The 18,934-nt window shown below is 33.2% G+C and overlaps 2 protein-coding genes across 3 annotated transcripts; both read right to left on the bottom strand.

Annotated features, from left to right (window-relative positions):
- Positions 1–7,666: 7,666 nt before the first annotated feature.
- Positions 7,667–9,444, bottom strand: LOC145044147 (RING/U-box superfamily protein). Its single transcript, XM_078992980.1, has one exon. It carries the CDS (start codon positions 8,936–8,938, stop codon positions 7,823–7,825), a length of 1,116 nt encoding a protein of 371 aa, XP_078849106.1. The 5' UTR covers positions 8,939–9,444; the 3' UTR covers positions 7,667–7,822.
- Positions 9,445–11,797: 2,353 nt separating this feature from the next.
- EMB1997 (para-aminobenzoate (PABA) synthase family protein) lies at positions 11,798–17,629 on the bottom strand. 2 transcript variants are annotated; one of them, XM_078992978.1, is made up of 14 exons: positions 17,416–17,629; positions 16,319–16,708; positions 16,091–16,222; positions 15,794–15,861; positions 15,341–15,405; positions 15,183–15,249; positions 14,901–15,101; positions 14,697–14,823; positions 14,308–14,576; positions 14,079–14,158; positions 13,761–13,845; positions 13,618–13,700; positions 12,912–13,541; positions 11,798–12,689 (listed from the first exon to the last, which is right to left on the bottom strand). In XM_078992978.1, exons 2-14 carry the CDS (start codon positions 16,659–16,661, stop codon positions 12,191–12,193), a joined length of 2,649 nt encoding a protein of 882 aa, XP_078849104.1. In that variant the 5' UTR covers positions 16,662–16,708; positions 17,416–17,629; the 3' UTR covers positions 11,798–12,190. The 2 variants fall into 2 exon arrangements, with proteins under 2 accessions (XP_078849104.1, XP_078849105.1); XM_078992979.1 differs by having other exon boundaries at positions 16,319–16,705.
- Between the last annotated feature and the right edge of the window lie 1,305 nt (positions 17,630–18,934).

Raw genomic sequence — 18,934 nt, 5'->3', positions numbered from 1 at the left:
TGGTCATATCACATTGAGTCCGACTACGATGAGTAGGTTACGTGGTTCAGAGAACCAAGTTTGATATAGCGTCCGACTTAAACCAAACGATTAAAATCAAAGCGATCAATAGAAGTATCGCGCTCGTTGGTAGCTAGAAATGCTACATGTTAAAGTATGATTATATCACATTAGAACATGAAGGAAGGCTTAGTCTATTTTAGAATTTAAGAGACCTGAGTCTAAATGTGCATCACATGATGATAGGCCATAATTTGGAGTCTAATCTGAGGTACAGAGCAGGTGCACGATCAAGTATTGCTTACAATCAATAAGTCTAAGAGATAGACTTGAAGGAATAAAGAAGTTATAATTATTACCTAGGATGAAGAGATGACATATGGAGTCATTATACGATCCTTGTTTCGTTGATGATTCCGGGACGTAATCATCCTAAGGGGGAGATAATTGTAACGCTCGCAGATCCGGGCTAGTCAATTTAGAGGCAATAGGGATCGAAAATGACTTTTCGACAAAAGATTATTTAGAATAAATAATCTTAACCAAGTTTTAAAATATGACACAAGGTTTCCGTACATATAAAGAACGCCGAAATCCGAGTTATAATGAAGAAGTTATGGCCCGTCGAAGTTTCGCGACGGAACCGGCACGGCACCGGGAAGCGTAAATAGTGAATTTACGATGGAGGAATTTTTAGCCTTAGTGATCTAAACGAAAGTCGTAGAATATGTTAAACCAAGAAAATCCATAAAAAGAACGCCCAAATCTGACTTCGTATGAAGAAGTTATGATTTTTCTAAGATTCGGCTTAGCAGTGTACAGCCCGAAACTCGAATTTTAGTTCGAGCGGTTTTTGGCTTACGTGACCTAAATGAGATTTGAAGATCTCATTAATAGGAACTCAACGGTAAAAAGACAGACGAAAACGGAGTTCGTATGAAGGAGTTATGAATTCTTCGCGGTCATTTAACAGTCTAAACGCCTCCTACTGTTAAATTTGAGATTGGTCGAGAATTAGCCGACGAAGTCTAAATGAAAGTTGTAGATCTTGATTTTACCTACGCGTGGATATAAAGAACGTCGAAAACGGAGCTCGTATGCGAAAGTTATGATTTTTCTAAGTTTGAAGGCTGATACGCGATAAGGGGTGACGTTGCACCACCAGAATTGGACACGTGGCACCACCAGAAGGCCACTACATGGACCAACTCGGCGAGTAGGTCCCCCCTACTCGGCGAGTAGTCCAATCAGCAACCCTATAAATAGAGGTGTCGGGTTCCATTCATTCTCACACCTTCAAACCCTTCTTTCTCTCTCTAAACTCTCTCTCTAAGCCTCCCTAACCCCCTAAAGCCTAGGGTAAATCCCTAGCACGAGGCGGAAGCCCCGGAGCGCCCGACAACTCCGAGAAACAAACCTTTCGGCTCGGGAAACGCTGCTCCAGTGAAGCCCGGTTTTGCGAAAAACCCGCTGTAAGTGAGCTACGCCTACGCTAATTTTAATATAGCTTCTAATTAATTATAGTAACATTATTAGGACCTTAAAATAATTATTTGGGCTATTATTATGAGTTATATTGAGTGTTATTTAACGCTTATATAATAATAATAATAGTCAGACTATTAATTCGTCGCGGATATTGGTAGACTAAACCCTAGTGGTGTTGATACTAGGTTTTATCGAAGGAATTTGCTTTGAGAGTATCGAAGCGCTGTCCGAGTGTTGAGTCACCGCCTATCAGGTGAGTGCATAGTCCATTTCATCTTACACATAGATATGAAGTATTTTATATAAACTACGTGCTATGTGTGCATATTATCTGAATACTTGCTGTCTATGATGGATGAACGTTTTATACATGTTTTAAAGGATTTAAACTGTATACGTATTTTATATATACGAATATGTTAGGTATGATGATGGGTAGATGAATGATGAGAGATAGAAGATGACGTGAGTATACATTGGCAGCTATAGACTTAGTGCCTATGGGACAAACACCGGTAGCTATGGACTTAGTACCTGTTAGACGTTGGTAGCTATGGATTTAGTACCTGTTGGGAATTGATGGCTATGGACTTAGTACCTATTAGTTAGACACTGGTAGCTATGGATTTAGTACCTGTAGGAATTGGTAGCTATGGACTTAGTACCTGTTGAGCACTGGTAGCTATGAATTTAGTACCCGATAAGTAAGATATAGCAGCTATGGAATTAGTGTTTACGAACGAATATCGGCAGCTATGGATTTAGTGCCAGTCCTATAACCCTGGAAGTAAGGGACTTTGGAATAAACGAATGCAGAATAGATGACTCTTAGGAGTAAAGAAGATAACGGGGATGGGTTATTGGGTTAATTGTTTGATGATTAAACATAACAATTATATTATTGTGGGTTGAAAACCCTATGTACTCACCAGGTTTTCCAACCTGACCCACTCAGTTTATTTACATCACAGGTGGCGATATGAAGTGACATTACACTGAGAGATTTAAAGAGATGTAGATCACTAGTGTAAATAATTGTAAGTTCTGTTTATGCTTATGTTTCTGTATTAACGATGACATCCCAAACGTTTTAAAATAAATAAAAATACGTTTCTTCGAAAATGTTTTAATAACGTATTTATCGTGTTTTTCTGGGAACAAATTCCGCAACCTTTTTATAAAATGAAGTACTCTGATTTTTATAAAGCATAAACAAAATCGGTCTTTTCTGGCCGTGATTTTGGGGATGTCACATCTAGCTCTCAAGGGGTGATAGGGGATAGTGGGAGGCGCTAATGGTCCAATATATAGGATGCAAAAACCCTGAAATTTAGGGTTTCCACTGCCAGCTCCTACTCGTCGAGTCCCCCTTGCCGACTCATCGAGTTTCTCACTAAATGACGTGTCCTGCCCCGCTTCTACTCGACGAGTCATAGCGCCAACTCGTCGAGTAAACCTTAAAACTTGAAATTTAGAAGGAATAATAATGATACCTGACAGTTGGAATGTTACACAAATACAAATTATCATAAAAATACAAATAAAGTGTTATCCAAATTGTTAACACAAACACTTAAGGGTTGTTATATGTTTAAAAAATTTAACCCATTATATACGATGCTAGGTTGTAACTCATCTAAACAACCAATTAGCGGTGATCACAACTCATACACAGCTAATCAGAAAAAATGAACCTCAATCAATAGTAATAGGAAGAAAGTTTAAATAAACAATGTAAAGGGCATATGAATTTAAACAAATCAAAGCATAACAAAGATCGGCAAGAACTTTGCAACACATAAACAACCAATCGGTAGAAAGAAAGCTTGAAGAAGATCTTATTTTTATCAAGACTTTAAACAGTTAATTAGGTTCGCACCTGAGGAAGGCGACATAGGAAAGCATAGTTGGCCTCGACGGAGGAAAGAGGAAAAAGTTATGGAGGCTACGTATATTTAATCAAGAGGTATTTTGGGACTAATCAAAGATTTTATTAAGGGAAAACAAACATATTGATTAAATATTTGGGTCCAGTTAGAATCAAATCAAACATCGTTTACTACCTTTCACTTAACCATTTTTATTGGACCACAAAAACATTGTTGTTTTTTAAATATATTTACAGTTTTGTAAAAAATAACCGTTCTTCACGAAATGTTTATATATTAATTTTCTTATATATTTTTGTAAATATCTAACTAGTTTCTGATAAAATTACAACTACGATCCTCAATTCCATTTATTATTTCTAACCAAATTATGTCAAAAGAAACCAACCATGGAAATGAATGGCAACAATTTTTGGTTTGCATGTAATGAGTTTTGATGGTGATGGTAATGGTTAAGTGTATGTCACTTTCCTAAAAATAACAAAAGATGATGAGTTTGCCTAAAAATGGAGAAAATAATGACTTTTGAGTCGCAATAAATAAGCTAAAAGTCAACATAAGAGCATTTTAAATATCAAATTCATTAAAAGGTTTTTCAAACTTTAACATCAGTTTTATACTTTTATATTATTTATGAAAACGTATTTTTATAGAACCGCAATACTCATTTTCCAAAGTTTATCTTTTAATAATTACAAGTTATATATTTTTTTACCTATATTATTTCATAAATTTCCCTCTTCAAAGTTTTACATACTTCAAGGCCACGTCAATTCTCGAAATATTTATATTAACAAATTTACGGAAAACATCACAATAAGTAAACTTATGATTCGTATAACTTCTTAAATGCAATACACAATATTTAGATATTATGTGATACATGGCATGCATAGTTTTATCATATAATGTAATTTCATTTGTTAATGGCATATGATTATATTAGGAAAAAAAAATTAAACAAGTAAAGACATATTGAGATTATGGTAGGGAAATCTTCAGTAAAATCATAATATCTTATCAAGTTTATAAAAAAGTCTTAGATTAAGTTTTATTTACAGAAAACACAAAGTATCGACTAAAACAAATGAAGCTCTTTAAAGACATTTGTAAACAACCGGGTAAGCAAGAAGCTTAGTGAGTTTCCCAAAATATCATATACTACAACATATACAATTTATACATATAATGACCTTCAGCATAAAGCTGGTCCGCCATTGGCCTTCATCACGAAGCTGGTCCGCCCATTTTCCTTCAACATAAAGCGGGTCCGCTACTTTGGCCTTTAGCATAATGCTAGTCCACCCGAGTATATTTTCCTTTAGCCTGAGGCTGGGCCGCCCTCAACTTTCCACATAATATATCAACACGTATAAACAATACAACATGCAATAATCCAATAATACACGCAACTAACAAAACTAACATAATTGCATACTACAAGGCAACTATATCCTAACATACAAATGATACATATTGGAGCACATAATATAGTGAGAAAACTCACATGGATATTTTACTTAGACGATTGACAACTATCGGGGCGATTCTACTAGCGATCCAATCTAGTTGGTAACGCGCCTAACGAGTATTAACCTATAATACTATAACTTACTAATTCTTATGATCAATTTGATAATGAAAGTTAGATCTTTCACTAATCCCAATGAATGTTGAGTGTTCTATCAAATAAGGCCATCCAGGTCGGATAGTTAGGAGACAGGATTATTTCGGCATATAGCATTTCTGAAATCCAACAACAAAGCCAACATAACCCTTATAGACACCTCTCCTAGATCAATCAACATTATAACTGAAGTTACTGATAAATCTTATTTATATATCCATAAAACGAATATGAATATAAAAATAAGTTACACATAAAACGTAGCTTAACTTACAGAGAGTTTCTAGCGAAAACCAAGAAGATCACAGATAAAATTTTGAAACCGAAAATTTTATCTCTCAGTCGATCCAAGGCCCCGATAAAGTAGTAGGGAACTAAGGAGTATAGGTATTAGGGGTAGAAAGAGTTTCCAGAGGATTTTAGTGGAAATGGTATGAAGAATGAGCTGAAAATCGCACATATATAGGGAAGTTTCGAGGGCGCGTAGCATGTATGGTCGGTGTGCGTCGCGCACTTGGTCGACTATGGTAACGTGGCTCTGCAGAAGGTGATATGTGGCGGGTTCTAGGTGATGTGTCAGAGGCTGTCGTACGCCTTGTCTGCACTCGCGCCTGCACGTGCGATTTAACAGATTTTCAAAAATTCATATTTTATTCATACGAGCTCCGTTTTCGATGTTCATTATATCCACGCAAAACTATCGACAAGATGTACAACTTTCATTTAGACTTTATCGGCTAATTCTCACTTTATTTTTAAAATTATATTTGGCTAGGCTTAAACTGCTAAAGTCCGTATAAAAATCATAACTCTCTCATATGATATCCGTTCTCAAATGTCTTTAATTTGAAGAATATGTATTGATGAGATCTTCAACTCTTTTTTTATAGGTAATATCGGGTTAATTACCTGAACTAGTAAAAAACTATAAATTAACATTAAATTAACTAACAATCGGGAATGAGGTTGGTAACAAACATGATCAAGTTTTTATGTTTTGTGATTATGACCATTCTATCTAGAATAAATAATTTCAAACTCATATAAATATATAAAGTGTATGCTTTTTATTTGCACAAAAAATTTCAAAAAGTTCTCTCTATTCATATCAAAAATAGTTATTTTGAAATGTTTAATGTCATCGTTTTTCAATAAAATATTACAATTTTTACTCTTTTTATCGTATCTATCACTCAATAGACATGTTTTTTTTTGTTAGATTTGAGTAAAAAAAAAATATATTTTCTCGAAATTCCGAAACCGTTTATTGGATTTCAACCTTGTTTTTGAAATTCTAAATGTAATTTGGAATTCTCTACAATGTATTTTTTCATTAAAAAAATTTAATATGAAATAAAGTTAGTCTGAGATGACCAATTGCAACAAAATGATAATTTTTCCAAAACCTCATAAACTTAGTTAATTTGTTAACAAATGTACTAATGGTTAGTTTAGTTAACATCCCAATTATAAACACATTAGTATTATAACTAATAACTAAAGTGTATTCTTCATATCGGTAAAAAAAAAAAGAAGATAAAATACTTTGCTATTTGTTACAAGCCATAATTTCTTACTATGCACCTTTACTATTCATATGTTTTCGCGGGAAAATAAAAGGAGGGAATAGAAGTTGGTAAAACCACCAAGGCACCAAAGCCAATAAGCCATGATGAAAGTAAAAGATGGGTTTTGCAAAAGCAAAAGCAAGTTTTTGACCTTTTTGCCCTTAAATTATGCGATCAAAGGATTCCAACAAGTATGATGATCTCATTTAGTAAAAGACAAGCATCTTAAATCATTAACAAGAAAGCTGTTATCTTTTTTTTTATTATAAAAAAGTATTAATTGTAATTCAGCTATGTATATTTCTTTTTATATAACAAAAACATAAAAGAGTATTTTAACGTATGATAATCTAGTTTACTAGTTTTCACAAACAGAAGAACTTATAAATGATCTTAGTGTTCTAAAAGAATTATGCGTTCTAAATTTGATTTATTGATTACAACTTAAAATCAAAATAATCATAATGTAATGTTTGGACAAAAAGTAAAAGCATATTATGGTTAAATTTATGTCATATGGAACAAAACTGATTGTCAAAGTGTAAGATAAGATGACTTATAAGAAATTTGCTAGAGCATAAAATACATTCTTCTAAATAAAATTACTTCAACAAATACATAATAATAACAATGTAACTTTTTATCTTTAAAGTTTAAATAATCAGAATTTAACACTCTCATCAATATCAAAAGTAATTGTTGCAACTTATACAACAAACATATACCAAAACATTATCTTCTACATGTGTTGTTACAATAATATCAAATTCTCATCATCTAAAAATAAAATCTCGAAGTATTCAAGTAATCATATCTCTTATTTGATTTAATCGATCTGACTCGGTCAACTTTAGACTTATTTGATACCATAATTAGAATCTTTTGATATTCCTCTTATTGGGTTTTGATGATAGGAGGCTGAGTCTGATTCAATGTCTCTCAAGCAGACATTTCTGCTTGATTCAATCAGATCTAACTCAATCAACAACTATTAAACAACAACGTCGTTTTTAAATATACATTGCAAAAAAATCCCACTCAAAATACGTTTTCTTTTTACATCCAATTTGAAAATAATGCACCCAAATATGAAATACATATCAAGCATCATTATAAATCTTGCATATCATAATATAAGATATCATCACCAATTGTAGCAAGAACACATGACTAATTAACTACTAATCATTCAAGAAAAAGTAGACATAAAAAAGATGAAAAACAACACATTTTTGTTTTTTGTTTTTTTTTCATGTACCTTGAATTCTCCCAATTCGTGGTAATTCCATATCAACTGCAGACAAATTATGCATATGATGATTCTCTGAAGAAGTCGCAAATTTTCTTTTCTTAGACCATAACCAAATCTTTGAAACCGAAAAACTATCCGTTTTTGCCCCAATATTAATCTTTTTCCCCTCAATATCTTCATCCATTCTATGATCCGCGATTCGTTCTTCTACCCCTTTCACAAATTTCAAATTCTGGAGATCTTTTTGATGATGATTCAATGGAACCCTAAGATTCGTGTCCCTAACAACATACTCATAAGAACCCATTGAATAACATCTTCGAGCATCTAAATTACTACTACTAGTCTCACCTCCTGCTTCGCCTTCACTTTCAGTCAATTTTCTGAACTTTCCAAGTCTGACAGAAAAAACCCCCTTTTCAATCGGCGTTTGTTCGGGATCAATTGTTTTTGATGAAACCCTAATCTCATCTGCTTCCCGTGGATCATCGAAATCGAAAATTGGATTATCCATGGAGAATTCAGGATCGAAAAGAGTGTTTCTGCAAAGGGGACATGTCGAATTCGATAGAAGCCATGTATCTATACAACTGATATGAAAAGCATGGCTACACGTTGGGAGTAATCGCAATTTATCGTTTTCAGAAAACTCGCATAAACAAACGGCGCAATCGAAGGGCTCGTGAGCTCCGACTACTTCTTTGTACATAAAAACAGGAAGAGCGTCGATGAATGTTTGATCTAAACCGGAATCATGTAAATGGAAAAGCTGTTGGAGTTGTCGTTGAAGTGTGTCGGATGGAGACCCATCTGGGAATCGATTTGATTGATTTGAGTGCGATTGAGAGTTGTGTTTTGTTAAGAATCTAACGAGCAAGTGAAGCAAACCGGAGATGAAAAACAAAACGGCCAAAATCACGATAATGAATAGAACAGCTGGGCTGATTTTTGGAGAAGATGAAGGGGATGATGTTTTATGGAAAGTTACAGTAAATGGAGGTGAAAACGACGATGAAGATGAAGGTGGAGAAGGCATCGATTGTTGATATCCGATAAACCCATCTTCTTTATAGATTTGATATCTCATCGAAGAAAGTTTAACATTTGCCACCATTGAAGTGAAGAGATCTCTACAGTTTTTCTTCACGGAAAACAAAACCCCAAATCATATTTTTTACGATGAAAGATTCATACCCAGAAGCTAAAATCCAAAACGTCGAAAATTTTGGCTTCAGATTCAACAGTTTCAGAAGATAATTAGTAGTGGGTCATGCTGGATTAAGCTAAAAGACGATTTCACAACACGAACCACCGATCCTTGTTCAATAATAGCAGGTAGATAGTGACAAAATCAGATTAAATTTCCACTTTTTTTTTTTCGATTCTCACCTACCTTGAACCTTGAACAAGCCCACCTTCTTGTTCAGTGGCTGTAGATGAAACCCTAAAAAGAGGGCTTCAAGAGAAAGGAAGGAGGATTAATATATGCTGAAAATCAGAAAACCCTATTTGATGCCATAGAAGGAAACTAGGGAAAATGGAGTATAAATTTAAAAAAAAAAAAAAAAAAATGAAAAAATGATTGGGAAAGGGGAAGTGAAAGAGATGGGTGAGTGAATGAATGAATGAATTGGTGTTTGCTAGTTACCGAAGTGAGTATTCAAAGAAGAAATCAAGAGATTTTGAGTGGGAAGATGACACGCGATGTGGAGCGCGTGAGCGAATCGGTAGATGAAAAGCTACAAAAAGTGGCTCATGATGTGGACTCTTTTGTCTAAAGTTTAACCCATGGATGGAGTCAAACGATGTACAGTTCTAACCATGAAGTTGTAGCATCAAATCAACAACAAAGTTATGAGTACAAAACTAGTGATACAATCATAAAATCCAAATTTTCCATTTAAAGATTTAATCATTTTGATTTTTAGTGTGGATTTAGATGATAATTTATAACATTAGAGATTTGGATTATTCAAAAATCTGAATACTTTATAACATTAGAGATTTGGATTATTCAAAAATATATTTCTATTTGTTAATAACTCATTTGTTTATTTAATTAGTTATAGTTGAGACTTGTGTAGGTCTTTTTTTTGTCATTTCTATCCTCACGGTTTAAATTAATAACGTATTTATTTTTTCTTTAATATTAAATAAAACAATGACAAATTTTCATGAGTAGTATCTTTGGTTTCCAAAAAATAGCAATGTCATGATAACGTTGTAATGCATGTCTCCCTTTTTCAAATTAAACATGGTTAGTCCTTGTTAGTCCTTTTGGATGACTTTGTAAATATAAGGGTTAAATGCTTATGAAATGTCTTTTTTATTTAATTTATTATTTATCATTTTATTATATTTCTATTCTAATCATTTTATTATATTATAATTTAGAACCTAACTAACTACCTTCACATGTAAACCCCCTCTCTTTCCATCCCTCCCCTTCTCCATATCCGACGATTACCTCTCCTTTCTTGATTAATGCAAATCGTGAACCAGCAAATCTTGGGGATTTGGTTTCGTAACAATCATTGAGAGACTCTATTGATGAGATAAACGGTCATTGGTCTGTGCACCTTAACACCGGATGATATGCCAAATGCTATAGAGTGGTAGTGGTGGGTGTCTCCATGAAGGAGTTGGTGGATATCATGGTGACTGATACAAAGGTGATTAGCATGAAGGTGGCGGTAGAAACATAGGTGATAGGTATGGTGGAAGTCATGATTGTAGGTACCGTGGCTCTGTGATGGTGGATCTGGGCGCCATACCTGACTTGATATTGTCGTCATTCCACAATCATTGCACATCATGTTTAAGTTGAATCACGCTCCCTACTATCTACTATCTATTATATACGATTTGTGTTCTGAACATGAACACGGGCTTGGGATAAGAGAATAGAAAAAGCCTAGATATTTTTTTTAAACATTAAACACATTGTTGAAAAATTAGTTATGTAAATGATCATCACTAAAATGAGATGAAAAGCCTTTAAAAATGACTAACATATATTATCAAGTTTTTTCATATTATCACACTTGGAAAAATGGAGAAAAAGTGAGAAAATATGTCTGAGGTATCTAAAGTGTAAAAATTACCAAACTTGAACCATATACATCCAACACGACCATTAGACACTCTTCGGATCATTGGATGATTTAGTACCAAGAAGCATCATATAATTGGATGTTCTCGATCTGAGAAGCCATCGATTAATTGACGATTTGGTACCATCAGGGCAATGAACGATATTGTTCCAAGAAGTCAACGACCAATAGACGATCTTACACATGATTCTCATCGACGTTCAGTGACGATTAGATGTTCTTGTACCCGAATCATATGCAACCACCGGACAATCTTTGATTGAGTAATTCAGACTGGTGGACTGTCTTTTGTCCGACAAACCTTAAGCCATCAAACGATTTTTCATGTAGTCTTCTCTCAAACACGTGTCACCCTCACCCTCATCAGTTTACACCTTTTGATATTCTCTATCTTTGGAAAAAACCATAATAAATGACACCAAAACATATGGTCAACTCAGTGAAAACCTTATATTTTTTTGTCTTATTGCAAAATTAGAAGAAACAATCTACTTTATAAGAATATTGATTTAGACATCAAATAGATTATTATAAATGAATAAAGACAAACTGTTATATGTAAATAGATCAAGTACGCCAAAATATGTAAATGTCTTGTTTTGTCATTTTAGATATATAAATTTCTTTTGCCAAACATTCTAAAAAAATTGTGCTTTTTCACGGTATAACTAATCCAAACATTTTATTTTTAAAACTCTTTTGCTACCATATACACTAATAAACACTTTACCAAAAAAACGTTTTTTGTTTTCCAAACTCAATCTCAAACACCTATAAAAATTAAAAAAGGTTAGTCTTAGAACATGACACCACAAAGATCGAGACTACATGCAAAAATAGAAATTTACACAAACATCATGTTAATAGTAATACTAGATCTTGGTCACAGCCACACATTCAAAGACCCAATTTGGCCAAACACAAACTGTTCAAACAATAATGAACTTGGACTTTGAGTGGCTATCAAATCATAAAGAAAATGATCCACTGAGGTTGCCAAACAAGAGCCACAAATTACACAACATTAGCATACATGTGATAGATACCTTCACTCACAATATGAAATATAACCTACCACAAAAAAACAAATTTCACTATAATCATATTTTTCAACATCCAAGTAATTTTGTTGGTTCTAGAGTAAAAAAAAATATGTGTTGACCATACTGGGCACCCCACCAACCATACTGGGTGCCCCACCAACCGGTCTCATAGCCAACATTGGGAAATAAATCAGGTAAATCACAATGTCCCTATTGTTCCAAGGAATTTTGTTCATATTTGAGCACGGAGTTAACTGGAGCTCTTGATTTCAAAACCATTTCCTTATACTCTTCTTGGGGACTCGAAAGAGACACAATGGCCCCACCAGCACCAACCGAAGCTTCACCTTGGTGGATAACCACGGTTCGTATGACAATATTGAGATCAAAAGTTTGGTTATATGAAAAGAAGCCAATACACCCCGAGTATATGCCTCTTGAGCAACTTTCCAAAGAGTCAAGAAGTTCCATTGACCTTAATTTGGGTGCACCGGTCATTGAACCACCAGGGAATGCGGCTCGAACGCAATCGATCGCGGTTAGGTTTGATCGTTTCTTGCCTTGCACCGTGCTCACCATGGTGTGCACGGTCGCGTATGATTCCACGTCCATGAGCCGCGGGACGTGGACTGAACCTGGGTCGCATACGCGACCCAGGTCGTTTCTTAGCAGATCGACTATCATTAGATTTTCCGCTTGGTCTTTTTCACTATCGAATGAATTTTAAATTAAAATTCATTTCAAGTGTACGGAATGGAATGGAATGACACACATTCCATTCCATTCCATTCCTTAGACATAAAAGGAAAAAATGACTTGTGTTGTAGTTGTGATTTATGCATGAAATCACAACTACAACACAGATCAGGAATGGAATGAAATGATATAGATTCCATTCCATTCCTCAGATATAAAAAGCAAAAAAACTGACCTGTGTTGTAGTTGTGATTTAAGCATGTGATCTTCGTGAGGTGTGGACCCACGTGCGATAGTACCCTTAATAGGTTTAGCTTCAAGAACACCATCTCTATCTAACCTCAAGAATCTCTCAGGGGAAGAACAACAAATAGTTAAATCTTCCTTTGAAAAATTAAGCCATGCAGCATAAGGAGCAGGATTCTTCTCTCTAAGATGTAAGTAAATCCCTAAACGATTCAAATCTCCTAATTTCTTTCTCATTTGAGTTGTTAAACACAGCTCATAGCTTTCACCATCTTTTATAAACTCCTGACATTTTTCCACATCTTTTATATACTGCTCTTCATTTTTATCTGAAAGAAACGTACTTTCGGTTTTTTTGTTGTTATTACGGTATTGGACTTTGGGAAGAGTGGTAGAAGATGGTTTTAAGGTTATAAGCTTTTGATAAACATCATCGACCCATGTTTTTGTTTTTGTTTTTGTTTTTGTTTTTGTGGTTTGATCGTGTAAATTTAGAATGTAGATATCATCATTGGAATGATCTATTGCTATAAGATTGTCTACAAAGAAGAAACACGCATCTGGTGTTTTCGCCTTGTGTTGGTTATATGGTGCACCACATTCTACTTTAAGGCCATATCTGTAAATAAATAAATAAAAAGATTTTTATATTATTAAAAATCGAAATAAACTTTGAATTGTAGTAAGTTATATACCCGAGATAGCCTACGTATCCACCGTAAAATTCAAATGGTAATCCTTGGAGATCTTTTTCATCATAATGAATAGATTGAAGTTCCTGATAAATAAACATGTCAGAAAATATTAAAATGTTATTAAGAATTGAATAAATGTTTACCTTATTCATGAAATGGAAGCAACCTTCTTCCAAAAATGTTGTGGTGGATAATCCTTGAGCATTTTCAATTGTAACATGACCTCCACTTGAAGAAGATAACAATATCACCCAAACACAAGACAATTTTCATTTTCACTACTATAATAAATAAATAAATAAATAAAAATTTGAAGTAGAATGTTGTGCTAATATCATGAATGAACATTGCTGATTTTTGCGTTTGATCCAAGATTTATAAAGGAAAAGCTAACAGCATATTGGGATTTCTAATTCTAACTAATTTTTAGCAAATCAAAGTGATGTGATGTTCATTCAAACCTTGTATCTGATAATCTGAATGTTATCTGTTTCCATAAAGAGCCACCTTTTCCACCCATAAATGAAAATCTTGCTCTTCTCTGTATAACATGCATATATTCAATGACAGGGATGGATGATAAGGGTATTTATGTCTTTTACACAGACAAAAAAATCAAGAACTGCAAATTTACTCAAAATTTTCAACACAAGGAATTAATATTATAGTTTATAAAGTAAAAGATATGACCTTTTCTGTAGAGGAGCTATCAAGCCAAAATGTATTTTCAGCATTTTCATCTCCAAACAATTCAAGAAATATGTTTTTTGCACCACCGATTTGCGAACACAAATTCTCAATTTTCCTCCATTCTAACTTCAAAAACTTGACATCATTTCTCAAATTTGACGAATTTGCCCTTTCGTATATATCAAAAGGGTTTGTATCAAGAAAAGACAGATAATTTCTTCTGGGATTGTCTTTAAACTCCCAACTTCCATTTCCCACCTGCATGCACGCTAAGTAAAGTTTACTGCTCAAAAGCCATGAAGCAACTTAATTATTATGATAAAAAAAAATAATAATAATAATAATTTTAAATAAATAAATAAATGGTTTATTATGTTATAGTAGTTTACCATTATACTTTAACTTCCTGTCATTAATAGAACAAGAGTCCTTCCATCCCCAAAAGTCTTCTGTAATTTCTCTGAAATTTTTAAATATCCGACTCCCATGACAGGTGGCAATGCTCTCGGGATGAAACTGCAAGGGGGAGATTTGAATTACCTCATAAATGCAAGGACTGGTTGTGAAAAATAAAGATAAAGATGAAGGTGGACCTGTAAACCATAATGAGGCCTTGTGGAGTGCATGATACCCATGAGAACTTTATTATCAGGTGTAGTTTCAACATAATTTGATTGGTCAAACTTTTGGTCAACCAGAGAAGATATTGTATCAGTTGAACAAGTCCATGCTAAAGGGATAAGCTCCTTTGGAAGTGACTTTGGATCTATCACTAGGGAATGATATCGAACCACCTATACATATAAAAACACATTGTTTCAATCTGATTATTTTAGTTATTGTTTCTATTTTAGTTTATTTAATATTAAACTCACCTTAAAACCAGAATTTTTTCCAGAAGGAATATCGTGGAACAGTTTGCAGCCATTATGCTGTATTTCACTACACATGACAAGTGGAGTTAATAATATATATGTATATGTATATGTATATGTATAATTATAGCCATGTTGATAGAGTCGAGTTTTAATACCTTAAACGTCCATGAACAGGTTCAAAGGCATGCACAACATTAGCACCATGCACATAGCCTAAAGCCTATGGAAGCATTGAACTTTTTAGTATTATTATGAGAAATAAGTAAATATAAAATAAAAGTTGCAACAATGAAAAGGGTCAAACAATGGAGTCAAGTTCATATAGGTCTGAATTAGATGTGAGATTCTAAGTCCAATGTGGCAGATTAAAATTTCCTCAAATTTCAATTCCCTCATATGACAGATTCCATTTCTTCTAAAATCTTACACCAATTATAATACTCTTATGTTTTTCATTTTCCAAGCTCGGTTATTTTTAGTAAATGTGAATTATATATTTAGGAATCAACATTCAACATAATGACATAAGCATATTTATTAACTGATAAATTACATAAAAGATTGATCATAAGACATGAAGAACAGCAGAACCATGTTTAAAACAATACCTGGTGTCCAAGACAAACACCTAAGATTGGAATGTCTCCACACTCTAACAGCAACTTAAAACAAATTCCTGTAATTCACAAAAAGTCAAAGTCAATTGTTTCCAATTCTAGAAAGCTCTATTGTAATTCTAATGAATCTCACTTCAAGTTGGTGGCAAATATTTTGGATTTAATTTTTAAGGCATTCTACTTTAAAAAAATCTTCCCATTTAAAGCATTGTACTTCCAATTTTTTTTATTATATCAGTAAAAAATAGGTTTTAATTTGAAAAGTAGATTGCTATTTCTTGCACTTACCTATATCAGCTGGGCATGCTGGTGATCCTGGACCTGGTGATATGACAATATTATCAAAAGCTCTCTCTTCATAAATGTAATAGCAAGCCTCCTCCCATGTCCATTCATCATTTCTCACCACAACAGGAGGCACTAAACAAAATATGAAAACTTATCACATGTAAAACTTTCAGCCTTTTTGTGAAATTTTCCAATGATTATAAAAAATTAAAAACAGATGAAACTTACATCCATTAACAACAGATAACTCTTGGTATATATTGTATGTGTAGCTGTCATAGTTGTCAATCAGCAATGTCCTGATAAATTCCAGCTTCTGTTTTGGCTTTGACAATGACTTTTCAATTAAATGTGTTCCTAATCCTTCCATTTGACCAGGTCCATATTGACTTGAAAGCACTACTTTTCTAGCATCATGACTAGACACTTGGATGTTGTCTCTTTTGGTGATGTCACTAGCCTTGATTGAAGATATGAACTGTGGTTTATTGATGTTTATACTTTGTGAACTTTCTGGATAATTGGATGTGATCTCTGAATAATTCGACTGTGGATTGAAACTGAAGTTCATTTTGAATCTAATAAACAATTTGTGGTTCCACAGAGCCTCTCCCTCTGCTATAAACAATGTATTTGCAAAACGATGTAAATCAGTTAAAAAAGAAGTTAGAATTTGTGTGAACTGGGTGATGTTTACTTAGAATTCATTTGTATAGGAAGAAAATCAGTCTACATTTGGGCATTAATAAGTCAACAATTGAGCATTATTAAGACAACATTTGGGCATTGCAAAACTTATTCTTGATATGATATGAATATGACTATGAAGTTCTGGGGAATCATTCACTAGTTCAAAATAGTAGCTCATAAATATGAATAACATCTATCTTGTTGTGTAGTAAGAGAAAAATAAATTCAAATACATGATTAAAATCATCATTTTTAGCAAGATGGAAGCAACATGTGCATTAAGAAACAACTCTTAAGATATCTAGATTCTAAATAACAACGATCGAAAAAGCAAATCTTCATTGCTCTGATTTTAACTATTACACCATCCATCAAATCCGTTCTGTTTAACTCGTCATAGGCTAAACTAGAAAAATGAACACTCAAACCTTCAAACACCTAATGACCATTTGCTTATTTCCAATCACACCATACACAGAGAGACACAGACACCATGCATAGATGTAACGCAGAGATCTCGGATATTTAGCAGATCTTAGAAAGATAAATCTCTAAATTCGGAAGTAAAAGAGAAATTGCATCAAAGTAATACAAGTTTCAAAACGAAAAACAAAAATCAATGGCGGTTGGCGAACCTGAGACGAAAGATTTGGTGGAAAGCGAGAGAGAAGCCGACTCTGTTCCTGTGTGTGGTCGTTTTGATACAGGAACAGAAATCACAGTAAAAACTAGCCGCCTCCACGTAGAAGATATCCAAAATCTAAGGAAGGAAATCGCTGAGATGCTGGGTGTAGGTTCGAACGCTGATTGCTTGGGAGTTTCTAATTTCTCCGTTTTTTTATTTTTAAATTCTCGGTGGTATATCATTTATGGACTTCCTTTTCCAACTTTTTCATTACAAAAAAATAGAAAATTTATAAGATGGATTTAGATTATCGGAGTATTCATTATAATACTCCATTTAACTTCCTTCCAATCCAATTAAATCGACTTTAGTTTCCAAAATATGAATTTGAATAGTTAAAATTAAATTTAAATCCAACCTAATACGACTAAATACAATTTGATTTGATGGATTTTTATAATTCCGTTTTTGAAAACCAGAATAATTTTAAAACATGTATAATTAGAATATTAGCTAGAAGAAACAAAAACAAATTATTTTTTATAGTGTAGTTTCAAATTTATAAACAACTATTAGTGTATATTAGTCTTAAACATTAGCCCATGTATTGATTAGCCCATCATTATTCTGTATAGGCCCAACTTTAAACTTGTATGTTGTAAATATATACATGTATTCGTGTTTTGGAAAGAGAGTGATAATTTGCATTTTATTATGGTATCACAGATTTACTCTTTCTAACCCTAAGTGTTGTTGCTCCCACCTTCTTCTCTTTCTTTTCTTTTATGGCAGACACAAATCTCAAACCCTTTAGCATCAACAACATTAAGTCATTTGTTCCCTTGATTCTTGACTTGAATCAACTGAACTATGACTCTTGGAGAGCCCTTTTCGAGACCCACTACAGAGCTTATGGAGTTTATAGACATCTTGATGGCTCCTCCCGTCCGAAGGATGACAAAGACGAGCCATGACACAATCTCGATAACCTCATTGCCATGTGGATCTATGCACATTCAATCAGCCCCTTCTCACCTCGGTGCTCAAAAATGGCTACTAAAAAATATACTATAGTTTAATTTTTATTGGTAACAAGTTTTGAAAAAAAATTGTATATTTTGGTTTTTTATTAGGTGTAACTTTTTGAGTCTATTTTACCAAATTAACAAATATTTAATATATATATATATATATATATATATATATATATATATATATATATATATATATATATATATATATATATATTACAAAATAAATAAGTAATAAATTGTTATTAAGATTTTGGACTATTTGGTTCTTATTTTATAAGCCAAAATCAACATCAAATCCAAAATTATAAATTGGTTTTGTTGAAAAATTATCTAAATATCCGAACCAAATAGTCCGATCCAAATTGTCCAATTGTTCATTTTGTTTTTATCGAAGTAGTGAACAGCAAGCTTATAACATTATACATTTGGATTATTAAAAGAAATATATATATATATATATATATATATATATATATATATATATATATATATATA

This window comes from Lactuca saligna, chromosome 4, assembly GCF_052625555.1.
Source record: "Lactuca saligna cultivar CGN05327 chromosome 4, ASM5262555v1, whole genome shotgun sequence".
Classification (NCBI taxonomy): Eukaryota; Viridiplantae; Streptophyta; class Magnoliopsida; order Asterales; family Asteraceae; genus Lactuca; species Lactuca saligna.
This window is presented reverse-complemented; position numbering and strand designations above follow the sequence as displayed.